General features: G+C 37.8%; 4 protein-coding genes across 5 annotated transcripts; all 4 read right to left on the bottom strand.

Annotated features, from left to right (window-relative positions):
• Positions 1 to 9: 9 nt before the first annotated feature.
• LOC130563533 (putative monooxygenase p33MONOX) lies at positions 10 to 4,591 on the bottom strand. The gene is made up of 4 exons (XM_057349114.1): positions 4,466 to 4,591; positions 1,886 to 1,960; positions 1,544 to 1,688; positions 10 to 1,406 (listed from the first exon to the last, which is right to left on the bottom strand). Exons 1-4 carry the CDS (start codon positions 4,589 to 4,591, stop codon positions 1,207 to 1,209), a joined length of 546 nt encoding a protein of 181 aa, XP_057205097.1. The 3' UTR covers positions 10 to 1,206.
• On the bottom strand, positions 3,165 to 21,193 carry adam19b (ADAM metallopeptidase domain 19b). 2 transcript variants are annotated; one of them, XM_057350034.1, is made up of 23 exons: positions 20,862 to 21,193; positions 20,569 to 20,678; positions 20,177 to 20,247; positions 13,865 to 13,943; positions 13,510 to 13,586; positions 11,833 to 12,031; positions 10,986 to 11,051; positions 10,681 to 10,752; positions 10,429 to 10,595; positions 9,715 to 9,799; positions 9,482 to 9,621; positions 9,225 to 9,402; positions 9,053 to 9,142; positions 8,704 to 8,899; positions 7,529 to 7,637; positions 7,193 to 7,397; positions 6,528 to 6,605; positions 5,953 to 6,061; positions 5,707 to 5,845; positions 5,529 to 5,616; positions 5,081 to 5,290; positions 4,837 to 4,931; positions 3,165 to 4,662 (listed from the first exon to the last, which is right to left on the bottom strand). In XM_057350034.1, the coding sequence occupies exons 1-23, from the start codon at positions 20,983 to 20,985 to the stop codon at positions 4,632 to 4,634; spliced, it is 2,718 nt and encodes a 905-aa protein (XP_057206017.1). In that variant the 5' UTR covers positions 20,986 to 21,193; the 3' UTR covers positions 3,165 to 4,631. The 2 variants fall into 2 exon arrangements, with proteins under 2 accessions (XP_057206017.1, XP_057206016.1); XM_057350033.1 differs by having other exon boundaries at positions 3,167 to 4,662; positions 5,081 to 5,293.
• Positions 21,194 to 21,785: 592 nt separating this feature from the next.
• thg1l (tRNA-histidine guanylyltransferase 1-like) lies at positions 21,786 to 24,671 on the bottom strand. Its single transcript, XM_057349698.1, has 6 exons — positions 24,225 to 24,671; positions 23,917 to 24,093; positions 23,639 to 23,808; positions 23,415 to 23,503; positions 23,143 to 23,250; positions 21,786 to 23,048 (listed from the first exon to the last, which is right to left on the bottom strand). Exons 1-6 carry the CDS (start codon positions 24,416 to 24,418, stop codon positions 22,893 to 22,895), a joined length of 894 nt encoding a protein of 297 aa, XP_057205681.1. The 5' UTR covers positions 24,419 to 24,671; the 3' UTR covers positions 21,786 to 22,892.
• Positions 24,672 to 25,013: 342 nt separating this feature from the next.
• On the bottom strand, positions 25,014 to 25,838 carry LOC130564258 (probable pancreatic secretory proteinase inhibitor). The gene is made up of 4 exons (XM_057350204.1): positions 25,787 to 25,838; positions 25,645 to 25,676; positions 25,429 to 25,541; positions 25,014 to 25,319 (listed from the first exon to the last, which is right to left on the bottom strand). Exons 1-4 carry the CDS (start codon positions 25,836 to 25,838, stop codon positions 25,274 to 25,276), a joined length of 243 nt encoding a protein of 80 aa, XP_057206187.1. The 3' UTR covers positions 25,014 to 25,273.
• Between the last annotated feature and the right edge of the window lie 668 nt (positions 25,839 to 26,506).

Raw genomic sequence — 26,506 nt, 5'->3', positions numbered from 1 at the left:
ACAATCAAATCAGTTTTCATTGTGCTTTAAAGCAGTATTTTATTATAGACGAAATACTCAAATTGAGCAACATTAACAAGAATTATGTGACAGCAATACAACTTATGAAGTGTTTGGACTGTGATGCAAACGACGTTTCTGTCTTACAAGAATGAATGGATAACTTCCAGCTCTACAGAAAACAAACTACAAGAGGTCAATTCAAACAGGAAGTGCAAACGGTATTGCAATTCCAATACAAATGTACAAAAAACAATAGCAAAAAATGATTCAGCAGTGTCTGCATACACCGAGAACCTTCTAGATTTACAAAATAACACCGAGCTGTATGAAAAAACACGTGTGTTTAAGTGTGAAACCCAGTGATAGAAATGAGGTGCTGTCAGCATGCTAAACAAACAATGCTGTAGCTTATTGCACACGGGACACAAAATACGCAATCCACCTCATATCCATTAATACAAGTAATAATTTAGAAACGTGGACTTTTTGGAAATAAAAAGTTACAAAAATGGCACTTAAAGATGTTTCAACTATGCGAATAATGAATACTGTCACCGTGTTAAGTCAAAAATGACTGTTTGTCAAACAGATTTGTGGATGACAACACCGTGTTTGTTTACCTCATTTGTAAGTCGCTTTGGACAAAAGCGTCTGCTAAATGACTAAATGCTTTGTAATGTGATGGAATCGGTGAGTTTAATGGAAACAAAATACTGTTGAAACATGCTTATTATACACAATAAGCTTTTTAAAATGGTCCACAAAAATCAGATTGTGTCACCTGAATGTGTCAACTATTCAAAAAAAAAAACATTTCAAGAGTACTGGTTATGCATATTTTGATGACTATTTCTGCAGTACCTTTTACATCTGTAAATTTTAACTACAGTAAATAAGATCAATTTTCAGAGTGCACAGCAATGAAAACACATTCAACATATTAAAAAAGCAGTAAACGTGGGACAAGAGAGGGGGGAAATAAAATCACTATCAATTTAGGGTGTTTGGCACTAATGTACGACTATGTCTCTTATCTAATTTAAAGGGTAAATCTAGTAAAGTTACATGCGAGACATGGTGAGTGTGTGTTTATGGTTACTCATAAGAAACCATACCGGTTCAAACTGCAGTGACGTACAATTTGTGCGTTTCTAGATTATATAAACGGCAAGGAAGCTAAAGAGAGTTAAAGACTTGTGGAGTTCAGAAGCCAGATGGTGTCAGAATGTTCATATCTCGGTGTCGGAGTCTGTGACATGTTTTCTTTCCCTCCTCGCCGCTCATCTCGATCTTGGTAGAGTTGAAATTGGCAGGATCTTCAACCATGAGGTTTACTTGGGTCTTCATACCATCCATGGTATTAGACTTCTGAACTCCAAAGTACGACTGCAGCGAGAATCCCCCTGTTGTCATGGAAATAACAAATAAATGAGTCATTTCTCCATACAGTCAATTCCATTTTTTCTCTTTTTAGCCTTATTTTAGCTCCGAAACGTCAACATTTACATCAAGTTATTATTAGCATAAAGCAGGTCCCTACCAGGTGTGTTGGTCTCTGATCCTGGGTCAGTGGGTGATTTCTGCACCATTGGCCGCACCCCGAAGAGGCTCCACCGTTCCCCTCCACGTCCACCTCCTTCTTTACCACCCATTGAAGCACCTGTGATGACAACGCTGGACTCAGACTAAAGGTGAGGACTCTGGGTAAACCAGCTCCTGTTGGAAAAAACATCATATAGACCCCAAATTACAAACTACAACAGAATAACATTTCACAACATCCACATTAGATTGCTCAATAGCATTTTGTATGGTGTTTATTTTTGAAATATAGTTTATGTAAATAATGAGATCTCTCTCCACCTGTGACTGATGTTCAGAGAGTGCGGGATTCTGACGATTCTGCTGCTGTTGAAATCTTGTCCTCTCTGAAGTCCCCACTTAACATTTTCAACTTCTATAAAATATATCCAAAACATGAATGCAGTTTAATATGTTACATATTCAAAAAGAGCCATAATAAAATAGTGCAGATCTTTCCCCAGTGCATTGCATCATAGTCTATAGTCATAACGCCATAAATAACTACAACAGAGGAAAAACAATATGACGCATGTCTATGTGTTAATATATAACTTAGTTAACCTATAATATATAATTACAATAAGCAACTTGGATATCTAAAAAATGCCTAAATTTAATAGTTCAATTTAACATTCACAAGCTAACATCACCATGCAACTTAAGTAACACAAAAACGTTCTTAACATGTAAATAAACACACAAAACATAAACTTAAAAAGCTAAGAGCACAATAAAATAAGCATTAAAAACGAGTTGACGAGATCTTGAAAAATCACATACACACGAATCATAGCATATCTAACGGTCCCCACACCAAAAACTGGCTCATTTAACAGCTAAACCTAAACAGCGGATACTATTGTAATAATGTCATTCAGTGACGTTAATGTTTTAGTCTTAAAGGTCATAGGTTAAAATAAACGTTCTTTAGAATTTAAATGGCTTCAGTCCAATGACAAGAAGCATCGGAGCTCTGATAAACAGGCCTTGTTTACAACACCCAGCTCACCTTTTCCGCTCTATAGCTCGTTTATTATCCGATCCAGCAGGATCTTCCATTAGCTCCATGTTTTTAAATTCAATATTTGTTGATGATATATCGTTACTGATAAAGCGGTAAAACACCGATAAATCGTCGTTTACACACTGTTTAAAGCGAGCGCAGAAGTGTCCACGGCAGAACAAGAAAAACGCGTAGTGGCAAAATGACGGACCGGAAATCGAATGCTTTAAGATAAAAGTCCCCCGCAACTGACGTAATAGTACTGCATGTGGGCGTTTACTGTAGACACACCTCCAGCACAGCCAATGAATAAACAGAGATTGTTCCTGTTTATCTCTTTGGGGCATGGTAGGGTTCAACAACCCTGTTTACATTTAGTTTAGACATATTCCCAGTGTGAGATTTTCTGCTTTGTAACAATGAAAATTGTAAGAAGCGCTATATAAATAAAGTTGAGTTGAGATTGACAGTTTAGGGAAGAGACTACAATAGTCAGAGATTAGACTCAGTTGTGATGCACATGAATAAGGAACAATAATAAAAAAATTGATGGCAGATTTATTAATTAAAAATATAAAAGGGTTTAGATTGTGTTAAACACATATACTCTGTTTTCATTATTAAAATAATGACAATTATGGCAAGTGCCCTGCCATGTGAAATTTGTAATTTCCCAACAGCTTCTCAACTGTTCTCAACAACAATGTTGAGAAACATGGCTTTTTATGACACACAAAGAACAAAATGCTTATCGGGTAACTATAGTACATTCCATTCCAGTAAATAATACAATGGGAAACATCACGATTTACTGATGGAAATTTATTTCTGATATGACATGGAAGGCACTGTATTACAGCCTATTTTGCATAGGAAGAAATTATTTTGAACTGAAATTTTTTAAACTGAAACAATAAAAATTGCAGTGCAGTTTTCCTGTTCCTATGCAGTCTGCAATATCGGGCCAACTTTACACCCACAATAAGCCAACCTTTGATAATAAACATTATCAATAATAGCATTCATGTAATGTTGATCAGTTTCATTAAGGCATCATTGCATCTTTACACTATAAATAAATAACAGTTTGACTATTTAAAGGCAGAAATCCAGTATGGTCACAGTCCCCTAAAACAAAACATGAAGCTTGAGAGGTGCTATTATCATCATATGCCCCAAACAATAAAGATAAAACAAACAATATTTGAACATTTTCTAGGGATACACATGAACATGATTTAGGTTTTTAAACCCCAAATACATTCCCTGGGTTAATGCCCTTGTTAAGAAGAACAATTAATCAAGTGATATTTCAAAAGGTTGTTCTCCCATATGAGATTTTAGAATCAAAGCACCAGGAGTAGCCTAATGGATTTCTCTTCCACAATATCTATCCAGCATCATTGCAAACACCCCATACAGGTTAGTTTTACCTGTTACTGTACAGTACACATTTACACAGAACTGAACATAAAAAGAACACACAGCCATACAGTCCATCTGTAGTTCATCTGAGTATTTGCTATAAAAAACATCTTTATGACCTTATCTTCATTCTACTTTTAAGATAAGTTTCCTGAGTACAGATTAACACAGTACTCAACAACAATAGGCAGTGCAGGTTAATGACAAACCTGTTTGTTACATACGAACCAGACAGACTGTAAATATCATATGCAGTTAGTTTGCTTCCATCTTACACTTTACTCTATTTATATGATACTTTGTGCAAAAAAATTATAATTCATATTCTTGCTGCAAGATATTGTTTCAAATGGCCCATGCTCTTATTTAATTAGAATGCCATACTTCATAGCTGTTTCTTCTGATGTCCAAGTAATAAATACACATAAAATAAGAAATGGAATATGGCACCGGAACAGAGGAGCTGTACGGGGGTACAGCCGAAGTTTGCAGGTTTCCACAATTCTGTTCAATAAGAGTCAATAAGGCGGGCATCACTTTGAGTGAGGCGTTCTGATTGGTCACTCTTAATGACATCTTAAAAGGTGCAGACCTGATTGGTGAGCATCGCTGAGACTCAACTCTTTCCAGAAATGTCCCTTTGGAACCTTCAACAGAACAAAAATGTCAAATAATTATTAGTTATTAATTATGACTCATACTGGAGTAAACCTTATGCACTGAATGAAGTAAACAAGAATGTCATTCCAAACAGCTCATGTCTTATATATTATTATATATAATAAAGTGTATATCTTCCAAAATGCATAAATCTTGATTACCTGACATTTTGCAAGTGTCCAGAAGGGGGCGTTAGATTGAATTTCCCATTCTGCATTATGGCTGCTGATACTGGCAAGCCATTCTTAGGAAATGTCTAGAGGGGACAAAGATATTACTTATAATGTGTCACCACAATCATGTAAATAGCGCTAATGTTTTATTAGAAGATTAAACTGCTTCCTTTTTTTGTCGTTTTGCTCAAGACAAAAGGAAAAAATTGCACATGAATTAAAGGACACTCACCTCTGGGGTTCGGGAAGGTTTGGTCACGGGACAGGGCGGAGGGGGTCTGTTGGGAGGGGCTGGTCTTGTTTTGGGAGGAACGGATGGGGATGGTCGGGTCTCTGAATGCAGATATTGGGTGTAGGCTGGGATTGGAGGAGGTTTTACAGCGGGACGGACGACAGAATGTCTGGATCTGGATGAACTAGTAGGACTTGCCCGAGGACTGACCTTCTGTCGGGACAAAAACATGATCTTTGTTATCAATCTATTATTGCAGTTATTGTAATGTTGGCAACTACAAGGAATGATTGAAAGAAAAATATACAATAGCCAACAGTACGGTGAATTTTGGGAATCGAAGTTCATTCTTTTGATGTTAAAATTTGGGTCGTTTTCAAAAGACCGTGATGCAAGAAACTGTGTTTTTGCAAGCACATGCTGACACAAAACCACTTCACAATCCCACCTGTTCATCAGCGTGAGGTTTCTTTGGCTGGAACACTGGGTTGGTGTGACCCGTCTTACGACTTTTTGACTTGTGGGGATCTGGAACGCTTTCAAAAGAAATAACACATTTGCTTATGTCCGACATAAAGATCATTTCATTTATGTATTTGCACTTTAAACAGTTAAGAATTGATTACTTGATGCATATTTGATTCTTTGGAGGGACGCTGCCTTTGTTGGGCTGGGGCTTCTTTCTATAGTAGTGCAAACCGACACCAAGAAAAGCCAAAATAAAAACCACCAGTACAAGGGGGACCAGTACAAGATAAAAGCTGCCTGCACAAGATAAGAGAAGAGCATGTGACAAACATCAACGGAAGGGTGAATGTAAAACAGAGCACAGTTAATGTTTAATGGAATATTCCGGTTAGTGTTTGACATACCGTGTGTGATTACAGGTCCGCTGTCCACGCTGCCTCCTGAACCCGATTTATCACAAAATGGTGGTGACCATCCCGAGTCACAATGACAGTTGTGGTTGTTATTGCAAAGCTGCGGGGACAGACGACAGAACAATGAACATTAGACAGTAAACATTCTCCTAATGCTTTGGATTTTCTGCACATTTTTAGTGAATAAAAGGAAATTGTTCAAAATATGAAATAATTGTTTAACCAAAAATTCACTTTAAAGCCATTTATTCCCTTAGAACTATAATACAATGTTCGAATTTTCTTGGTAAAACATGATGCCGAATTCAGTGTAATTGATACATATAGGTTTACTGAAAGTTTGTGTGCTTCCCCCACACAGATTAACACATTTAAGAAGTGACATCATATCCTGAGCTCATCTACCTTGACTGATCTAAAACAGACTACATCAAACCCACGCTGGGACAAACCATTTATAGTATTAATACTATAAACATTGCAGTTTTAAACCTGCAGGATCAGTTATAAGAATATAAAGCTTTGCCAGATATGTGCATTGAAAAGCAATATGATTTCATGCTTACCCCTTTACCATGACATTTGGCATTGCATTCGTCTGTATGCAGGAAGGATGTATTGCGGCATTCACCATCAAAACACATCTGTTCCGATCAAAGACGTGAGAAACAAGCATTACATCAGAGGAGATGCAACAAAATTAGACGCCCTACTCAAAAAAAGTACACAATTGACTTCACAACATGAAATGGTTTGATGAATGCAATTTTCCTTCCCATGACACATTTTCGAATGAAACAGGAAGTTGGGGCAGTACATATTGAAAGACTTGTCAATTTTATTTTTGCTAATAGCTTCAAGTATACAGTGATGTCAAACACAATATTGGCTTTTCATGTCGTCTCAAGTAAGATTGAACCATGAAAATATGAGCAACATAGTACAGAATGGAGAAAACACTGAACTTTTCATGTATTTATTGGACAATTATTTGTCAAAAAGGCACATCGATATATGACAAAGAGTTTACTAATGTTATCGATAGGAGAAATCATTCGAAAGGAGAATTTCAAATTTAAGGGGATGGGATATTTATTCGAGATATCATTTTTACCCCCTAAGTGCAGGATGAGTCATTAATATTGTTGGTCCATTTTTCCAGAAAAACAAATTCATATGTGTTGATTTTGTGGTCCTAACAACAAATCACTGTTATGTGTTTAGTACCTACCGCATTGTCCCCACATTTGGTCCCGGTCAGAGCCAAACCTGGGTCTAGAGTGTCACCCTGCCCCTGCCGGTAAACATGTGTCCCTCTGCATAAGATCTTCTTATCTTCTGCTCCAGTGTGGATGCTGGTGTCAATAGCCACAGCGTTGGACTCTATAGGTTTGCTGGCAGAACTCAGGCACTGAATCTTCCCGCACTTAGCATTTCTACACAGAGAACCAAAGCACGTGACTGATGCTGAATGGAAGATGCGATTTATGCAGAACGGTTAGTGCACGTGTTTATACAAAATAAGAATGTCTGACTTAATAAATAAACTCAAACCGAAGGTATTCACCTCTCATTGCAGCTCCTGTATGTACCCATCAGATCGCTTCCACAGTTTCCAAACGAATCACCAGCTTCATTTACTTTAGTAAAGCAAAGATCAGGAGCAGGAAGGGCATCTGAGATTTAGAGACAGACAATTTACTAAACAAACATAGTTCAAGGATAAGAATAAAATTATGCCTTGACTGAAAGTGTCAATGTACAAGCTATAGTAAATCTCAGCTGGACTCAAAGTCTTTTCACTAGTAACCACAGAGAGAATACTGTCCAGTACATCCCTTCAAAAAAAAGGCAAATTCAAATGGTTTTTATTATAAATAACCCTGCTGAAAAAAACAATAGAACCCCAACAGAAACCATTACAGAAATTCTAATGGTTTACAATAAAATACCATTATGAACCATTAGCTTTTTCCATTAAAACCATTACAAAATGCCTTTTTGTAGTGTGTTTTGGGCATTATTCCAGTAGGATTTAACATCCCACCAATAGAATCCATCACATACCAGTAGAACCATTACAGTTTCCATTTAAACCAATACAAATCCCTTTAAAACCAATACAACCATTATAACTTCTTTAATGGTTTCTATTGATTTTTTCAGCAGGGAACAGGGTTTACCATTAAAACCATTACAAAATTATTTCATCCCAGTAGGATTTGGTGTTCTCTATCCATACTCCCACCAATAAAGCCAACACATTACCAGCAGAAGCAAACACAGAGACCATTATAGTTTCCATTAAACCAATAAAATTCCCATTATGACCATTTAATCAATAAAAATTGATTTGATGGTTTCTACATTTTTTTAATCAGCAATCCCAAGAGGAGTTACACTAAACAATGCTTATAGTGTGGACTGGCATTGTGAAAGGTTTGGGAAACACTGGTCCATAGTAAAATCTGCACTGCTGAGAAGAATCCTGTAGAAAATGTGAAAATAATATTCAGCGATAATGATCGTTTAGGGTACAAAATTACGTAATCCAAGACGTTTTAACACGACAGAGTTAAGGAAGGTTTGCACTAAAACACGCTGTACTAAACAGATGTCACGAAACCTCAGCAAACCCAGTTATTCATTGATGTGATCTGGGGGATAGTGCGCATGTTCCAAAAGATATGCCGCTGAGTGTGTTCAAATATAAGACAGCATTGTTAGCCTGTGAAACGTTACCTTTGCCCCAGAGAGAGAGGCACTGTTGCTCCAGGGTCAGACACATGCCCGTGTAACAGTAGGCCTTGCCCCTCGCACAACTGCTGCCATCCATCAGGTACAAGTTAGCCGGGCAGGACTCCGATTTCCCATCACAGTATTCGGGCAGGTCACATGAACCTGATGGAGGTCGGCACATCACTCCTGGGCTATTCAGCTGATCAGGGAGCAAGAGAACCAACCGTGACTATTACCGTATGACCACCTATGTTTAATCGAATAAGTTTTCGGACGCTGACTTAATAAACCGCAGCACGAACTGGTTCGTTGGTTTGTTCTTCGTCGACAGAGAGAAGTTAGCGCTCAGTACCTTGCACTCGTGGCAGCAAACTCCATGCGCACACTCCGCTCCGATCTTCAGCGTGCAGTTGTTGGCATTACAACATGGACTCGAACACTCCTTCACAATAAAGGACACGGCGAGCGTAAGAAATCAAAAGCGTGAGAAAAGTAGACCGGATGCAATGAAACTCTTTCCTGACCTCCACTGTTCCACAGTCACACTCTTCTCCTTCCTCCAAGTATCCGTTTCCACAGCGCTGACCTCCGTACATCACTCTGGTGTTGGGAGGGTTGAACAAACACTTCCCTCCGCCCGAGATCAGGTACCCGTTCAGCTCCCTTTGATTGCACGGGTTAAAGACACGAGGAAACGGATCCCTGAGGGAAACCATCATTTATTCATATGTTTCCTCAATAAAGACGGCGTATCTGTAGAGCTGCTTGTTGTGGTCCTCACCCTGTGGCAGCAGCCATGATGCAGCCGCCTTCCTCAGGCTGAGCGAGACAGCAGCGTGCAGTGTCATGGCTCATGCCAAAGTTATGGCCCATCTCATGAGCCACGGTGGCGGCGATGCCAACCGCGCTGTCAGAGTGGTCCTGTAAAGAGAGAGGTAGACAAAAGAGATTGACACCATGAGCCATGTGTTTGACAATATAAGCCCAATGGATATGTGTGGTAAGTCATTTTACCGAGTTGACTCCACCTGACTGGTAATCAGAACACATGGCTTTAAGAGGTGCCAGACCAATGATGGTGCCTCGAAATGAAACACCCCTGTGAACACAAATGAAACAACTGCTTGTACCGCAATAAGACATGACAAAATCAAATCACCTCCATTTTGTTCCAACATCGATGACTTTCTTTCTTTACAAAAAGGTTTGAAAGAAACATCGGTCTATGAATTTGCGTTTTTTTGTCACACCAAACTGGTTTGAGAACACATGTGATATAGCGAGTCCTTGCGAGTACATATGTGGTACTTTTATGGGATTTTGGGGGGAAATTTGGTTTAGGATTGGTGCATGGAGTACATTTTGAAAAAATCTCCTCAGCATGAAGCCAATTAAATGATGGAGGAATTTTATTTTTTTCCTGTATAGTTCACCCAAGTTTTTTTTAATTCCTTCATGATTTACTCATCCTCGGGTCATTCCAAACCTGTATGGCTTTCTTTCTTCTGCAGAACACAAAAATACATTTCGAAGAATGTTGGCAACCAAACAACAACATTGGACGTTTGGTTGGAGACATTTCACAAAATATCTTCTTTTGTGTTCCACTGAAGAAAATAGATAAAAGATGACAGATTTTTTTTTTTTGGTTGAACTATCCCTATAAAACAGGCCCATTATCAATGATAACACTTTCATAAATCAGATGTTAATGACGGTTAGACTGACGTTATAAGCTGAGCGTTGTCATTGGGCAGATTTGGGAGCTGTTTCCTCCTCCAGGTCAGAAATGCCCCCAGGGTGCTGTAGGGGTTATCAGTCACAATGATCTTGTCTTGATTGTTCCAGATCTCCAGCCAGATCAGTGCCACACGGATGTTCAGTGTTTTGTAATACTGGAAAATTATATCACACAATGAAAAATGCTTTATTTACAATTATATGTACGTATGTAAATTGTGTTTAAAATCACAATCTCACCTTATCCACAAAGTTAGCAGCTTCAACCAGCTTCGCCTTGGTCCTTTCAATGTCTCGACCATGTTTGACAAACTGCAACGAGACAGTTAATCTTTGACTTCAAGAGGCGAGTGTCAAATTTATTGCTCAGAGATAAATTTGGAATTGTTTGATGCTGGTATTATTTGCAGTATACAACAATATACATTGATTTTATACTGCATTACATTCATCCGTTTGGCAGTCATTCTTATTCACAGCAACTTACTGTAGAGTGAATTCAAGGACAAGTCAGGAAGAGAAAGCCTCTACTTTTCGGACTTTACCTCAGCGTGATCCGCCACCACCATCAGCTCTACGTATTTCATGCTGCTGCTGACATCTCTTCTGTCCTGCCGTGAGAAAACAGATGATCTAATATACTTCAGAAGTTTTGTTGAGTCACTGCTTCTAAATCTGACTTTATGATTGAAATGCGGTGAGACATGACCAACTGAGACTGCTGAACATCCTGTGTCTTCAGTTTAAGACAGACAGTCCATTCACACCAGTGCAAAGAACAATGTATCTTAAGTTCAGTAGTATTTCTCATTTATTTAAAAAACAAATGTTATCCTATGGGACTTTCCACAAATAGGGAACAAAAGGACCAAAAAAAAGCAAGTATGTGAATAAAACACCTAAGCTTCAAAAAATTATTAATTTCACTAAGTCAACTTAAATATTATCTAAACTCAAAGTTATATGAGTTTTCAACTCAATTCAATTCAAAATATGTTTAAATTTCGAAAATACCTTAATATTATTACATATACAGGGTCTAAAATACAACTGGAAAGTGTCATAGCTTGACATAGCTTTGATCATGCAGAAACCAAAAGATTATATTTATGCATTCGGCACAAATTATACATTCATCCAAAGTCACTTATAGTAAATTTAGGGTATGCAATTTATATTTTTTTTACCCTTTACACTTCACATTTTACACTGTAGCATTCTATTTTATTCTATTCTCTACTCTACTCTACTCTACTCACATGTGTTCCTTATAGTTATCAAACCCATGATCATTGGCATTGCTAATGTCATGCACTACTAGTTGAACATATAGCCAAACCATAAAACCATCATACGGCAAATAAATGTTAGACAGTAGGCCCATGATCTCACCCTGTGCCCATGATACGCAATTACATCCATCAGCTCTTGAAGGCTTTCCGTGTGATTCCCGTCTCCATGGTGATGTCCGCAGGTGCCCACCGGTAGTTTCAGGTTCTGAGTGTTGTATACAGCATGTCCCTGAGAGCGTGTTTGGTTAGCCAGCGGTTCGATCATGTAGCTCACGCTATGGTTGACTGTTATCATGCCCCTGGAGAAAACATGTGAATCACAAGGACATTGAGTGTTAAAGTGGAAAAACCCGAACATGGACATTTAAACAGGATGGAAAACTTTCAGCTGTGTACATTGATGATCTTTATCCCGGATGGGAGGTTGAAGAAAAGAGGGAATGAAACGGAATTGATGGCCAATGCGTGTTTATACAGAACAGAACAGATTTTCTTGCTTCCTGGATATCAAAATATTCCCTAAACACACAAACTTACACACGCGCACAACACTTGACAGATGTGTGATGATAATGCCCAACGCCCATCAATGAAAATGCATGCATTGCAAAAATATGCCAAATTTGTGTGGAACTGTGCAGCTGTAAAAACCATCTGGTCCGATGTGTGTGCGTATATGGACTGTGAAAACGCTCACATGGATATATTTCAGATATTCCCTCTTCTCCAATGAAATTCCCACTCACTTAAGCTGTGTCTTCTTAAAGACCTTCATTGCACTTTTTGGAGGACATCATGAATTCTTTGCTAGTCAATGCTCTCCTTCTCCTAACAGAATCTCAGACAGGAAACTCCTCTCAGCCCACTCAGTGGTCCAGCCATCACTGTTACAATGAACTCACTCAAGTCCACTTCCCGGGTGCTGATGCAAGAACCACAAGCTAATAAACTGAAACTTTTTGCAAAGTGGCCTTTTTGTCATGATGTGATCATATCAGTAAAGACTGGTCTTTTTATCGATAATCCATAAATTACATCAAATTAAAAAATAACAATATATTGCTCTAAAAATGGCTGCGATTTCTATTTAAATGGCATAAATGAAATTATCAATATCTTTTCATTTTTTCAATTATACCTATACATACTAAACGGTTTAATTGTAGTTGAGGTAAACCGGTCATTTTTGTCTCAGTAAGCTACCATCCATATTTCTCACAAATCCCCCCCCCCTAAAAAGTATGTGCATTTGTTTGCAGAAAATAAAAATTGTACAAAAAGTTCAAAATAACATAAAATAAAAATATGTTTTCAGACCTCAAATACTGCCAAGAAATCAAGTTCTAATTCATTTTAGTCAACAAAATACTTTTTTACAGGTAAGTTTTCAAAAAACATGTGACCCTGGACCAAAAAAACGATTCAATTGTCAAATTTTTGAAACTGAGATTTATACATCTGAAAGTTGAATTAAGTAGCTTTCCATTAATATGTTTTTGTTTTAACGCTCTCTATTGGCTTACCGCCTTACATATACCAAACTTAAGTGGGTAATTCCCAAAGAGCGGGCAGCAGCGAGCAAAGTTTGTGGGCGTGTCTCCGGCCATTTTTGTTCACTTATCTGACAAAATAACCCTGAAAAATCACAGTTTTATGTAAAATCCTCTGAAATTATGTTATTTTTGTTTTTTTTTAGAGCTGCGTGGCTTTTAAATTAGAGATATGTTGAACATTCATGATGAAAAAAAGTTTTTACAGGTTATGCCGGTGTCCTCACCTGAGTCCATCACAGGTACTGAGGACCACACTGGACCCCTGAAACCCTTTGACTGTCCCATGATAATAACAGTGGTCCTGTAACCAAGACAGAATAAGTTCAACATGTATCAATATTACATTAAAAACACCTATGTCTTGAATTTCTTTATCTAATCTAGTGTTCTTGTCATAACATTAACATCACACATACTATATCATTTTACACATAGATCAAAGTAAAAGCAAAACACTTTTGACTCTTTCTTTAGTTGTGGTAATGAGTGTCTATTAGGTAACTGTGATAGCCATGAGATAACCATGACAGAATAATCTTTTCATATGTTATCAAGAAGCACTGACTCCTGCACACTTACCCTGATGGATGGTCTGGAAAACTGACGGATTCCATTTGGATCGTACCATATCTCTTGATATTCAGGTGAAAACAGCTCCCTTGAAGTAGAAAACAGACACATTAAACAGCTATACATTTCTTCTGTGTAATTCCACAGCTGGACAACTAGACAACTTCCACCAGGAACAATGTAAACAAATCCAACATGTTTTCATTCCTTCTCTGGAGACACAGATGAACCAGAATGTGACCCATGTTGGGTTCAGGTTATTTAGAGAACAGAAACCTCATTGATTATCTCACGCGTTTCAGAGGATTTCTACAAAGATAAAAGCTGACAGTGAAATTCTTGTTCCTTTAATGGCCTTGAGCTCATTAAACATTCATCTGAAAGTGTTTGAGTTTAAGTATCATAGAGAGACACACAGCGACCGAGCTAGACGTCTGAAAACAGTTTAAAAACTGAATATTCATTCAGTGTGCTAATGTACTTCTTTCTCACAAAATGGTCACAAAACAAGGTCACAAACTTTTACACAAAAATTTATAGAGAACAGAGTTGTTATAGGCCTTGCTTTGTCTAAAATTAAACACACCACAAGTTTAACAACCACAAGTTTTCATGTTGCGGTAACTGACTCATTGTCAACTCCGGTCATCACCGTGTTCTCATTTTTTCCGTCTATGTCTTTCTCTCACTCACACACTCCCAAAAATAAATCCTGAGCGTCTGTTCCTCTTTGTTTATATTTGTAGGCCGAACACCACTTGCTCTGGACGCCGTCCAGACCTACTGCGCTGTGACCTCCATCACCCTCACACAGGAACACCCACCAGGCTACACAAGCCTGTACTGACCCTGCAGGGGCCGTCGATCTTTGCCTGAAGAAAACATGTTATGGACGCTAGTGCAAAGAATCCCTCAGAGATTTATCTGTTCATATGGTCCCTCGGATACATGCAGTCTTTTAAAGGAGTTGTTCACTCTAAAAAGAAAATTATTTTGATCATTTATTCACCCCAATGTCATTCCAAACTTGTATGACTTTCTTTCTTCTGCAGAACACAAAAGAAGATTTTTCAAGAATGTTGGTAACCGAACAACATTGACCCCCATTGACTTCCACTGTATGGACTCAAAACCACCGATACATTTCTCACATTATCTTCTCTTGTGTTCCACAGAAGAAGGAGTCACATGCATATTTTGAATGACATGAGGGCAAATAAATGATGACATAATTTTTATTTTGGGGCAAACTCTTTCTTTAAAGACATTGAAAACCAAACATAGCAAAGTAATGCTAGTCACTACTACTTGAGGCTTTCATTCATAATTCTCCTATTTTGTAAAATAACATGTTTTTATATATAGGTGTTATTTTTTATAAATGTAAAGTGATGCATGATTTAATTATGAATATACTATATGTACAATATTTGCTATAACAATATAGTATGTATTGTGTCAATGAATATGTGCCCGAGTCCAGAGAGAGGGGACACACAGAAGGATTTTTGGGAACGAAAAGGTTTGGGAAGCACTGTCCTATTACAGTCTGTCTTACAAAACATGGATTGATGTGCTCTTTAGCCTGACTACCAAAGCAGAGCCAACAAACAGCATGTCAAATCTATATACAAGATCCAGATACAGTCTTGAACCCGAGCTGTGCTCTACAAACATGCTCCAACATTTATCACACGATAATCAAAATGCAAATGTCTAGTAAACAACATGAATATGCTTAATTTCCCACACAGCATCTACTGAGGGAGTTTTTTTTTTGCCTGACTGAGTTTTTGACAGGTAAATGAAGGAGGTGTATAATTTGGCATGTCATAACACCAACACCGGCAAAATCATCAGAGAGCGTCTGAGAGGCTGGAAAAGCTCACTGGGCAGAAATGGGGGCAGCGGGCCAAGGGTAGTTCATGAGATTTGACACCCTACAGTAGCACCTCCGAAACAATGCACGCCTGTTGAGCCAACCGTCAGCTCAACACACACGGCCCACGCCCAATCTGCCACACCGCCACCCCGTGACCCAATATTACTATATTGAGCCGACCACAAACACCCAATGGCCTAAAGAGAAGAATCATAAATTAACAATAAACTCACACTCGGCGGGCATGATGTCATTGTCCCTTGGGCTCTGGAAAAATAAAGTGAGTGAGAAAGAGAGAGATGGGAAGTTTTTACTGATAAAGAGCCGCTGATCCTACCAGGCGGACGATAAACGAATGTATAAGTGGGGTCTTGGCAGTTGTTTTAGCTACACAATCACCAGCACCTACAGAACGACAGCTATAAAACATACACGGTCAGAAATAGACACACACGTTACTGGAGCCCACAGAAGATTTGACTACCGTCCAACGAAACTAAGAATGGCATTCCCTTACTGACTGTACCTGACTCTACTCACTGTCTTTCATATTTTCTTTATTTCCTTCATAAGGATTAATACATCACCCCACAATGGAAAAGCAGAATTAATGGAATCGTTTTCTCTCCCCCGAGCACTAAAAGGGTCGGCACGAGGCCAGTCAGATGCAAGGATGAAGAGCTTTGTGTTCGAGACGCGGCCGTCTGGCAGCGGCTGAAACAAAGAGCTCATTTGAGCACAGAGGAGCTCCGTCTCAAAGGGTCAGTGGGCCACATTTTCTCCTCATATCAAATGACATCACTCTAGAAGGCGGGCGAGGGAGGGGGAGAGGCGGTGAAGGAAGAGCGAGGGGGCGAGAGAGAAAGATGAAATAAGGAAGACACAGAGAGATTGAGTACGGTGAGGATGAAATAGAGGACGTTGGCTGTGGGGGGAGAATGATGTCATCGGGGGAAATGTCACCGTCAGACACATGATGGAGAGACTTTTATTGCCCTGTGCAAGAGTGTCTCCATGTTTTTATAGTGTGTTCGAGCGGTCTGCACTCATTCCGACAGCCAGCGAGAACGTGAGAGAGGTCATTTGAAAGGCAGACGTATACTATATTATCACATACTTTAAGCAGAATGTGTACGTAAAAAAAAAAAAACGTTCTATTTGCTTTCGTAATGCACATTGTCTTGTGCATCATTCATCAGTGCATTTCACTGAAGAAAAAATGATTTTATATCAATATAAAAATAGTGCTTGCTTGTTCGTTTTGGACATTTATTATATTTTGACACGACAAACTTCTCCAGCTGTCTGGCTCCATTCTAGTAGCAACACCCACTTTTTTACAATCTAATAAGTTCCAAATGAAAAACAATCTGCATTAGAAAAATAAAAAATATTTATGAATGTGTTCCAAATGGCATTTCACATTGACTTCACATGGCTTGTAAGCAATCTCCTGCTTATGGCAAAAGCAAACATTCTGAGTGAAACCATTAGGAGTCGGCGACCGGAGACTAACGGTCCCTTTGAGATCTGTTGGCCTTCTGGAGAGAGAGCGTGCAGAAATAAAGAATATACAGAGTGAAATAAACTTCACCACAGGTCAGCTGACACCGAGACTATGATGAACAATGCTAATGCATACGAGTGCAAATGAAAACAGGGAGTCACAAGGAGAGACTGGTTTGTGTTGGGCTTCCCTCCCACACCAGAAATTCACAAGAGCCCTAAATAACATCTGACAACCATCCGAAACTCCTCGGACCTCCGAGTCCTACCCTCAGAAGACCTAAGTCAGCAGTGCCCTGCCTGGATATAAACCCAATTACCTCCTCCGGGTCCATGAGGGCAAACATTCATTAGAATAAAAGCTTGTGGGCTTTGCCAACACACACATAAGTGCACACGCACACACAAACACAAGCTTTCTCCTTGAGACTGTGATGGATGTATCCTGGATGATGGCCACCGACTGGAGATTCACAGCTGCTTTTTAATATTCTACACATGAGGCTTTACTGCGACATGGAACAAGGAGAAGCACAAAAGAAAAGGCTTTATACCAGTGTTGCGGTTGCAAAAAAATTTTTTGAAACACAGATGATTATTTCTTTAGAAAGTCAACCTTATTGTAACACGGTACATGCTAAATAAAAGCTAAGAAATCACAAAACTATTTTTGTGAGAAGACACATATTATTTGCTTGCAGTTAAATCAAATATTTGATTATTTATTTGAGTGTTTATAAAAAGTGGACAATTATATTTCAAAAACAACAATTTAATGTCGCAAAACTCACAATGTTAAAGTGTTGTGCTGGGGTTATCACGATGTAGTTGCTTGCCTATTCTATTGCATTGGTTACTTACTGCTCAGCTCTAAAGAGCCCGTCCTCAGATCACTTTGATATTCTGGTCCCTCCAGGGCACCTCCTTCAATGTCCAATTTATGAAATTATTAATTGAGGACGGACAGAATTAGATAGAAAGTCAATTAGATATTTTAATTCAAAATGTAAAGGATTATGCATGAGAGGTGTCAGTGGACAGCAGCTGAAGTTTCTGGCACAGTCTCCCTGTACTCACAATCACATGATGAAATGTTGTTAGCATGGATTGCTTTTCTCACTAAATGACCCGTGGGGATAAAGAGAGGTTAAAAGGTGCAGAGAGGGAGAGAGAGTGTGTGTGGTCATTTTCAAAGAACAAATGATGAATAAAAACACTACAGAGAAAAAGAAAAATGGGGTTCAGAAATAGTAAAAGTAGTGACTAAATCTGACTTTATTTAGTATTAACTCAAGCCATTGATAAACTAATCATTGAATATGCTGAATTTTTAGAGTTTATAGTCAAAGTATTAATATTTAATACTATAAATATAATACTTATAATTATGGCTGTCAAAAGATTAATCGCGATTAATCGCATTACATATGTATGTTTACATTACATATGTCTATGTACCGTGCATATTAATTTTGTATTTATAAATACAAACACATACACAAGTATACATATTTAGGAAATATTTACATGTATTTTTTATATTTACCAATAATTGAAATTATATATAAATTTTTATTAATATTTAGATTTTTCTTAAATATATGCATGGATGTGTATGTGTTAATAAATACAAAATTATTATGCACAGTAAACAGATAAATATTATGTAAACACAAACTTTTATTCTGGATGCGATTAATCGCGATTAATCTTTTGACAGCCCTACTTATAATATAATATAATATAAGGTTTCAATATATTTATTGATGCTTCTCAAAAACAATGTTGTTGGTAGTTATTATTAAAGGTTCACTCCAAAAAAAATCATGTTATTTAAAACCTTTCTTTCTTCTGTGGAACACAAAAAAAGATATTTTGAGAAATGTCTCCTTGGTTTTGTGTCCATACAACGAAAGTCAATGGGTGTCAGTGTTGTTTGGTTACCAACAATGTTCGAAATATCTTAATTTGTGTTCTGTTAAAGAAAGAAAATCATATATGTTTGCAATGAGAAGACGTGAGTAAATGATGAAAGAATTTGTATTTTTGGGTGAACTGTCCCTTTAAGCATAACATGACAACATGACATCCAATCCAACAACATGTCTTTCAACGTAAATCTTGCTTAACCTCATGTTTGCAATCGACCGCTTTCCTTCCTAAAAACCAAAATGTCACAACATTGTGTTTATGAAACATCTGCCTTCATCACTCCATAAATTGCAACAAGGATGCATAGATTGAATCATAGGTTTGCTGTATAGGGGAATCTTCCAGTGGCAAATGCCCACAGCAGGATGCATTCCCCCGGGGATGTGTCAGTCAGACACAACGGAGACGTGCTTTGGATGGATCCTCTGTTAGTAGCCTATGGCATTACCATCTGTTCTGATTTCCAGATAGGATCTTCACTAATGCAATACCACGTAGACCAGCAGAGACTATCCTGGCTTTCCTGTGGCAACCAAGACAGAATCCTTGAACAACAAAGCAGGGGGTCTTTACCCTCAGGAACGTCTAGTAACTAGCTTTTGATGTCGATGACAAACCTCACAACCATCCCTTTCTTCTCTTCCCATCAACTTGTTACATGAACATTAATTAACTTTCTCCTTATGGTATGCACCCCGGGGGATACACATATATAACCATGTGACACACTTAGCTTTCGGAGCAAAGCGTTTCAGTTGTCAGTCCCGTGTGGTTTAAAACAAATGCAATGCAAGCGCTTTCCATCAGCACATGTGCAGTTGCTTGTGCCAGACTGAAAAGAGCAAGACGTGTATTTTTGGTCCAGTGCAATGACTGGCATTTCATTGCAAGTATATCATGATTCATGACACCTCCAGTTGGATAGTGATACGTGGGTACAGTCGAGTAAAGCTAGACAGCAGTGGATTGAGCTGAATGGAGATGGTTATTTTAAGACTCACTCATTCCTCTGGAGTTGTAGAATCAGATCTTCTCCCGCTACGGCAATCTTGACCTCCGCCTCAGACAGATGCTGGGAATGTAAAACAAGCAGGTTATCTAGAATTACCCGATAAATGTCATTACTATCAAGCGAACATGGATACCTTTACTGAAACGCTTTAAAAAAGGAAATATGATTGAAGGGTAAGTCCAAAAAAGTCGTTGAGATTGAGTTGGAGATCCGGGATGTGTAAATTTAATGTTTGAATGCACAGAAGATTTTTAAGTGTTATAATGGAAAAATAAGCATAATTAATAAAAACGTAGTTTTTTAGGTTTTGAGCAAACCTCGGAGGTCTAGAAAAACAATGCACTGCCAACAAAGGATTTCTTCCTCAAAGTAACATTTTACCTTGTTTGCCACATGAGATCTTTTATGTCTGACTGGGCTGATCCACTGTGGATAAGTTATATAGCGCTCCAGGTTGTCATGGATGCGCGTGTCGCCATGCCAACGTCCATCTAATAGAAGGATAAATCAATCAATCAATCAATCACGTGACGACCAAGTAACCCAATCAATCACTTGACAAGCAAATAATAGATCTAAACAATAAGTTCAAGTGATCTGCATATTTACGATTCAACTGCTCAGACTTGAATCGGGTCATCCGTTATCACTTTATTAAATGAAACGACACTCACCTTCACGGACATCATCATGTGCAGTGCAAATTAAAGCCAAATGTAAGCAACAGCAACAGAAAAATAAAAACACACGAAACTGCACTGCGCCTGCGCAGCGGTATAAACGTACAGCCATCATCATCAATTAGACGTGTAAAAATCGTACAATGCATGGAAAAAAACGAGCCGTGCACGATTCAAATGATAATAGGATGTAAAGAGCGTTCATGTTGAACTATAGCACCGTTGTGTGCTCGAGCTGTAGAGCACTGAGGGGGAGAAGCGCATCTTTACATGTATCTCCATCACAAGCACCTCCCTCCCGACCCCAGCCATTCAGAAGAATCCATCCATCCTTTTAGTCCATCTATCGGAATAGTTCACCCAAAAATAAAACTTCTGTCATCATGTTTTTGCTATGTTGAACACAAAAGACAATTTAAAGAATGTGAGGAACTACACATTTGGTCACCTTTGAATACCATAGTATTTTTTTCTTACTATAGTAGTCAATAGTGCCCCAGAACTGTTTTATTGCAAACATTCTTCCAAATATAGCCTATTGTGTGTGCGTGTGTGAAAGTTCAGCATGCACAACAACGAATTTTTTACAGGTTTGAAACAACTTAAGTGTGAATAAATGATGCCAGAATTTTCATTTTTGGTTGAACTATCCCTTTAAGACATCTACCAAGATTTAACTATAGTCACACAAAGTATGGGATTAAAATGGAAATGCAGTAGATATTTTAGATAAGGTATCATTCATTCAAAGGTTAATTTTTACCATAGAAATTATGGCAATTGATACACATTTCTTTCTAGTATTTTGTGTAACAAATACAAAAGTGAGAGATATACACAAAAAAATCCTAAATAAAAAACAATATTAGTAAAAATTCTCACTTCATATTACATATCTTCAAGAGTATGTACAGTTACAGCACGCAGTTATACAACAATCCCGCTATAAATAAAGCACAAAATTAGGTCAGGGATACTCAAAATAACATCTGTAATAAAATACAGCTTGGCTCTAAAATGATAAGAACAGTAGTGTTAAGTGCTGACGTGAGTCACGTGTGTGATTTATTGAGATAATCAAGATATTTAGTTATCATCTATTGTCATGCTGTGTGGACAATACTACTGTAATTTGTTATGAGTGAAATTTGCTAAAATATTAGTCTGTACTTACAAACATGCTCAATATGACAGATCTTCAAAAGCATGCACAGCTGTTGCAGTTACAGTGTACAGTCACAAATTTAAGCACAAAATTAGGTCAGGGATACCCAATACAATATTAGGCGTAATAAAAAAACAGCTTGGCACACATATAGCATACACAGCATACACCTGTGGTGATTCATTGGACAGAGAGAGAGACATTCTATGATCGTGTATGCAGTTATACTGTGGTGAACATAACCAACAGAAAAGAAAGCCACACATTGGTCTTCATTTCAGCACTTCAAAACTTTACAAGTACAAATTTTATTCACTTCATTAAATGTGCTCGTGCTGTTTCCGTCCAGCTGGAATTGCAGAAACACTGAAATTAAGCCGAAACGTTGTCTAAAGAGAAAGTCTCTATACCGAGAGGAAGCAGTGGGGGTGGGTAACACAGATGCTCATCCCTGCAGGAAAGAAACAGATCCCTCTGTCATTCCTGGTTCCTTCTTATCTCCTACAGGAATCTGAAGAAAAATAACATCAAGACAACAGCTTTCCCCCCCACTGAATAGTGAGAGATCAGACAAAACAGGGTATATACTTATTCAGAGGATAGGTTTTGTTCCATTTTCTCAAAAATGTTTTATTTTTCTTACCCTCACTCAAAACCTAATAGGGTTGACAAAATGTTAGTTTTTAAGTGAGCTATCAATTTATAAACGTTGTAGCAAACATTGTTGACTTTTGACAGATGTTGTGCCTGTTTGTTTATTCATAATGTTGCAATAAATGCAACAAATATTAAACAACAATAGTTTTTTATTAAATATCAAAATGAAAAGCATATGGGTTTCGGGTTTGATTTCAACCATGCTAGTCTCTTTCCAGAATGTCTGGATGTTCTTCCCAGAACTGATCTCCAATAATGTCACAGTGATGAGCAGTAACTTTCTTTCTGGTCCGTGTCACAGTAACTTCAGTCTCTGCTTCGTTTGGTCGCTTGATCTTCTTAGTTGAGGTCTCATTTACCTGCAAGAAAGAGTTTGCGAAATAATATGTGTTGTGAATTTAGTTCGAGACATTATAGACCATTTTTAAACAATATTTGGCTAAATCTACTTACCATTTCCCATATTAACGATGTGCCTTTTTTGTGCATTGGGAATTCGCTATTGTAATTGATACTGAACTCAGAAAACAAGATCTCATTTTTATCTGCAGCTTGGGTTCCCTGGAAAAGTGAAAAAACTAATGTAAATATTATGGTTCTTTCATTACACTTCGTAACAAGACAAGACCAACATCTTGATTCCTTGTAACCATTCTCCAAAATATATTGAGGAAATTGTTCATTTGAGACAACAGAAGGTTAGCAAACACTTGTAGTGATCGTACATTGAGTCTCAATTCGGCCTCCGTTGTGGTCAGTCCACCTTTCTGCACCAGGGTCCAAAATGTAGTGTTGTACAAATTGTTGATATGACCTGAGAAATGAAAACAAATGTCAAGATTTGTTATTATAGATTATACTACAGAAACAAAGCCACAGTTACATATAATCACAGTACAGATACATACAAGTCAAAACCAAACAATCTACAACATATTCCTTCACTTACAATCCGCCTGTCTCCAGCTTAGGTAGTCTCTGAGGTTTTGGTTGCTAGGATACAGCACCACCCTTCCATCAAAGCTCGGCGGGTACAGCAGTGGCTGCTCCCCAAAATACTCCTTCCAGTAGAAAACAAAGCTAGAGGAAAACTGGGAAGTCACATGGGTCATCAGTTTACTGTAGAGAGAACGGACAACATCATACGTGAGTATTCTAGACATCATCAAACTTGACAGGCAACATCTCCTAGTTATGGTTGCTATTGCCTATACATCAAAGTCATACCTGGCCCGTCTTTTGAACCAGTTCGATGATCTTTTGAAGACAAAACTAAACTCATCGCTCTGTCCATAGGCAATTGTGATGTCATCAAGCTCTTCCATGACTGAGAGTGCACTGCGTCTCATCAGGCCCAGAGCTCTGTTGTCATTGGGTTTTATGAACTTGTGTTCATCTGAAAATCTGGAAATCAAGAGGATCACGCTACATTTACGTTGTCATTATGTTGTAGTTGAATTTTTTAACTACTAAAGTGTGCATTCATATAATACAACATCATATGGCAAAGTAGTCATACACAAAAAAAAACTTACTTGTGAAAGTTGCGTCCATCTAGACGAACCACAATGTAGCAGTTTTTCAAACACGTGTCGTCAAGCTCAAAGTTTCTTACGTACTCAAACTTGCTTTTGGCCATGACAGAGGATGTGCTGAATTTAAGACGTGGGGTCTTGTGTTGTGCAAGTCCTCTTAAATTTACCGTTAATAGTCTCAGCATAGGGAACATTTATTTCTCAGATACACCCTTCTGCTTATTTTTCTTGTGCTGAATATGATTGATGCATAACTGGATGGCAAGAATCCCGAATGCGAATCGTTGCGAATAAACATTTAATATTAATGTAGCAAAACAATAGTCTTTATAAATTAATCGTGCTTTATTTTATTAAATGTTATATGGATTTAAAAAGTTGTTTATTGGTGAATCAGAAAGGTGTTGTAAAAACTCACATGCGAATGAACGGTTCTTTGTACGTCACTTTAATAAGTCCCTCGAAACAGAGGTATGAATATTTTGTTCCGCCACACAAACACAATCCACCAGACATGATTAAAATGATTGTAAAATAATATTCATAGTGGAGCAATGTTGAAAGGACGTTTAACGACCACTAACAAAATAATTTAACAAGAAAAAACCCTGAATGCTTGAGAAACTTTTAGCCACAACTCAACACATTGTAGAGATTGACAAAAAAGATTACCAGCCTTGCAGTTGTTTGTCTCAGTTGGTTCATTTTATTAGCAAAATGTTAAAATTTTGTAAAAATGATCCCTCCGTTGGGTTAAATATTAACATGACTAGAAAATTAGCTGTAACTCGCACTTCTCTCTCAAAACGACTGCACACAATAATTATGTTTATTAAGCAAGACGAGTTTAAATAAATTCCAGCAAGACAGAACAATATTAATGTTAAACAAACTGACAAGAAAACCACACTAAATGTATATGATTAGATCATTAAAATTGGAAAAAAAACTCATGCACATGCATCCTGCAATACAGGTCTAGATCTGCATGGCAAACACACCAACATAGATAATAAAGCAGAAGTTATGATATCATGAGTTTGTCCATCTCAGCAGTGACCTTCTTTCACAATCAGAATGTCTGCATTAGTGTGCCTACAAAACAAACATCCTAGTGATTTAACAGTCCAACATCATGGCACATTACAGGATGAATAAATAATTCATAATAAGCTAATTTAATTTCTTTTGACATGGCACTTACATTCTCTGTACACACAGGGTGCATTCATTGACGTATGTGATGCCATCATTTTCGCAAACAGGAGAGAAGTTGAGGGGACATGCTTGATTGACACTCAACCCTCCACATGCAGGCTATCATATAGAAATCACACAATTATTTACACATAAACTATAAATAACTGTAAACCAGTTCACGTTGGCTAGGTCTAGGATTTATAGCCCAGAAATCTCTCACCCTGCGGTAGAGTCTTGATTTATCCTCTGCACCTGGAAAATTAGGAGAATATAGAAGATTACGCATATTCAGTTTTAGTATTCAGGATAAACAAAATACCAATATATATTGAAGGCAGCATTCACTTGAAGACAGGACTCACCAACAGACAGGATGAAGAGCACACTCAACATCACCACAGCTGTTCCGGTCATGATGATCAAATGTATCACAAAACTAAAGGTAAACTAAAGGTTCAGCAGGTAACCCTTACTGATAAACCCTGAGAGATGTTTTTGGGCTATAGTTGGACTACCTGAAAACTGCCTAACACTTCTTTCTTTCTGCTTTCTAGCTTGTCTGTGTTGTTATGCTGATGGAAAGCAACAAGTAGTTTGAAAGTGAGGGGCAGGAGGAGAGGTGCTGATATTTTGTTGCCTGTCTGCCCCACCTACCCAACGTCACCCGTCAACAACATTGAGATCAGAGCCCCTCTATTGTCTTTCTCTTTATTAAGGGATAAACATTCCAGTCTGACCAAAAATTGCTGAGCACAATCCAAAATACACCAGCCTGTATATCCGTAAAAACAGGAGGTGTGTCCCTGGTTATTGGCCCCAAAGTGAAATGAATGGAATTCCAATTATTGGATGTTTTTGACCATATAGTGAAATGAATGAAATTCCATCAGAGTTCACACAACATAAATTAAAGATATAAATAATAAGTTTAAAATTAGGTTGAAATCAAAAGACTAGATAAAAATATAAACTAAAAATATGTAACAATATGTATTAACCCTTACGCGAAGAAAATATATTTTCATAAATATTAATTGTCAATATATTAAATAATTTAATATATATTTAAAACATAAAAATTC

Source organism: Triplophysa rosa, linkage group LG13 (genome assembly GCF_024868665.1).
Source record: "Triplophysa rosa linkage group LG13, Trosa_1v2, whole genome shotgun sequence".
NCBI classification, from domain to species: domain Eukaryota; kingdom Metazoa; phylum Chordata; class Actinopteri; order Cypriniformes; family Nemacheilidae; genus Triplophysa; species Triplophysa rosa.
This window is presented reverse-complemented; position numbering and strand designations above follow the sequence as displayed.

Bases quoted from the DNA above. Each gene is read 5' to 3' on its own strand.
- LOC130563533 (XM_057349114.1), bottom strand. From the start codon at position 4,591: ATGTCATTAAGAGTGACCAATCAGAACGCCTCACTCAAAGTGATGCCC. The intron at 1,961-4,465 runs GTGCCATATTCC...TATATTTTATAG, and splicing joins CGTACAGCTCCTCTGTTCCG to AAGTTGAAAATGTTAAGTGG. The intron at 1,689-1,885 runs CTCTGAACATCA...CCTCACCTTTAG, and splicing joins AATCGTCAGAATCCCGCACT to TCTGAGTCCAGCGTTGTCAT.
- adam19b (XM_057350033.1), bottom strand. From the start codon at position 20,985: ATGATGATGGCTGTACGTTTATACCGCTGCGCAGGCGCAGTGCAGTTT. The intron at 7,398-7,528 runs GTGAATACCTTC...TTCTCTGTGTAG, and splicing joins TACAGGAGCTGCAATGAGAG to AAATGCTAAGTGCGGGAAGA. The intron at 4,932-5,080 runs GTGAGTGTCCTT...TGTCCCCTCTAG, and splicing joins AACCTTCCCGAACCCCAGAG to ACATTTCCTAAGAATGGCTT.
- thg1l (XM_057349698.1), bottom strand. From the start codon at position 24,418: ATGTTCCCTATGCTGAGACTATTAACGGTAAATTTAAGAGGACTTGCA. The intron at 23,809-23,916 runs GTATGACTTTGA...TTCTCTCTACAG, and splicing joins TGGTTCAAAAGACGGGCCAG to TAAACTGATGACCCATGTGA. The intron at 23,251-23,414 runs GTACGATCACTA...TCACTTTTCCAG, and splicing joins AGGCCGAATTGAGACTCAAT to GGAACCCAAGCTGCAGATAA.
- LOC130564258 (XM_057350204.1), bottom strand. From the start codon at position 25,838: ATGACCGGAACAGCTGTGGTGATGTTGAGTGTGCTCTTCATCCTGTCT. The intron at 25,677-25,786 runs GTGAGTCCTGTC...CTAATTTTCCAG, and splicing joins GCTCTTCATCCTGTCTGTTG to GTGCAGAGGATAAATCAAGA. The intron at 25,542-25,644 runs GTGAGAGATTTC...TCTATATGATAG, and splicing joins AATCAAGACTCTACCGCAGG to CCTGCATGTGGAGGGTTGAG.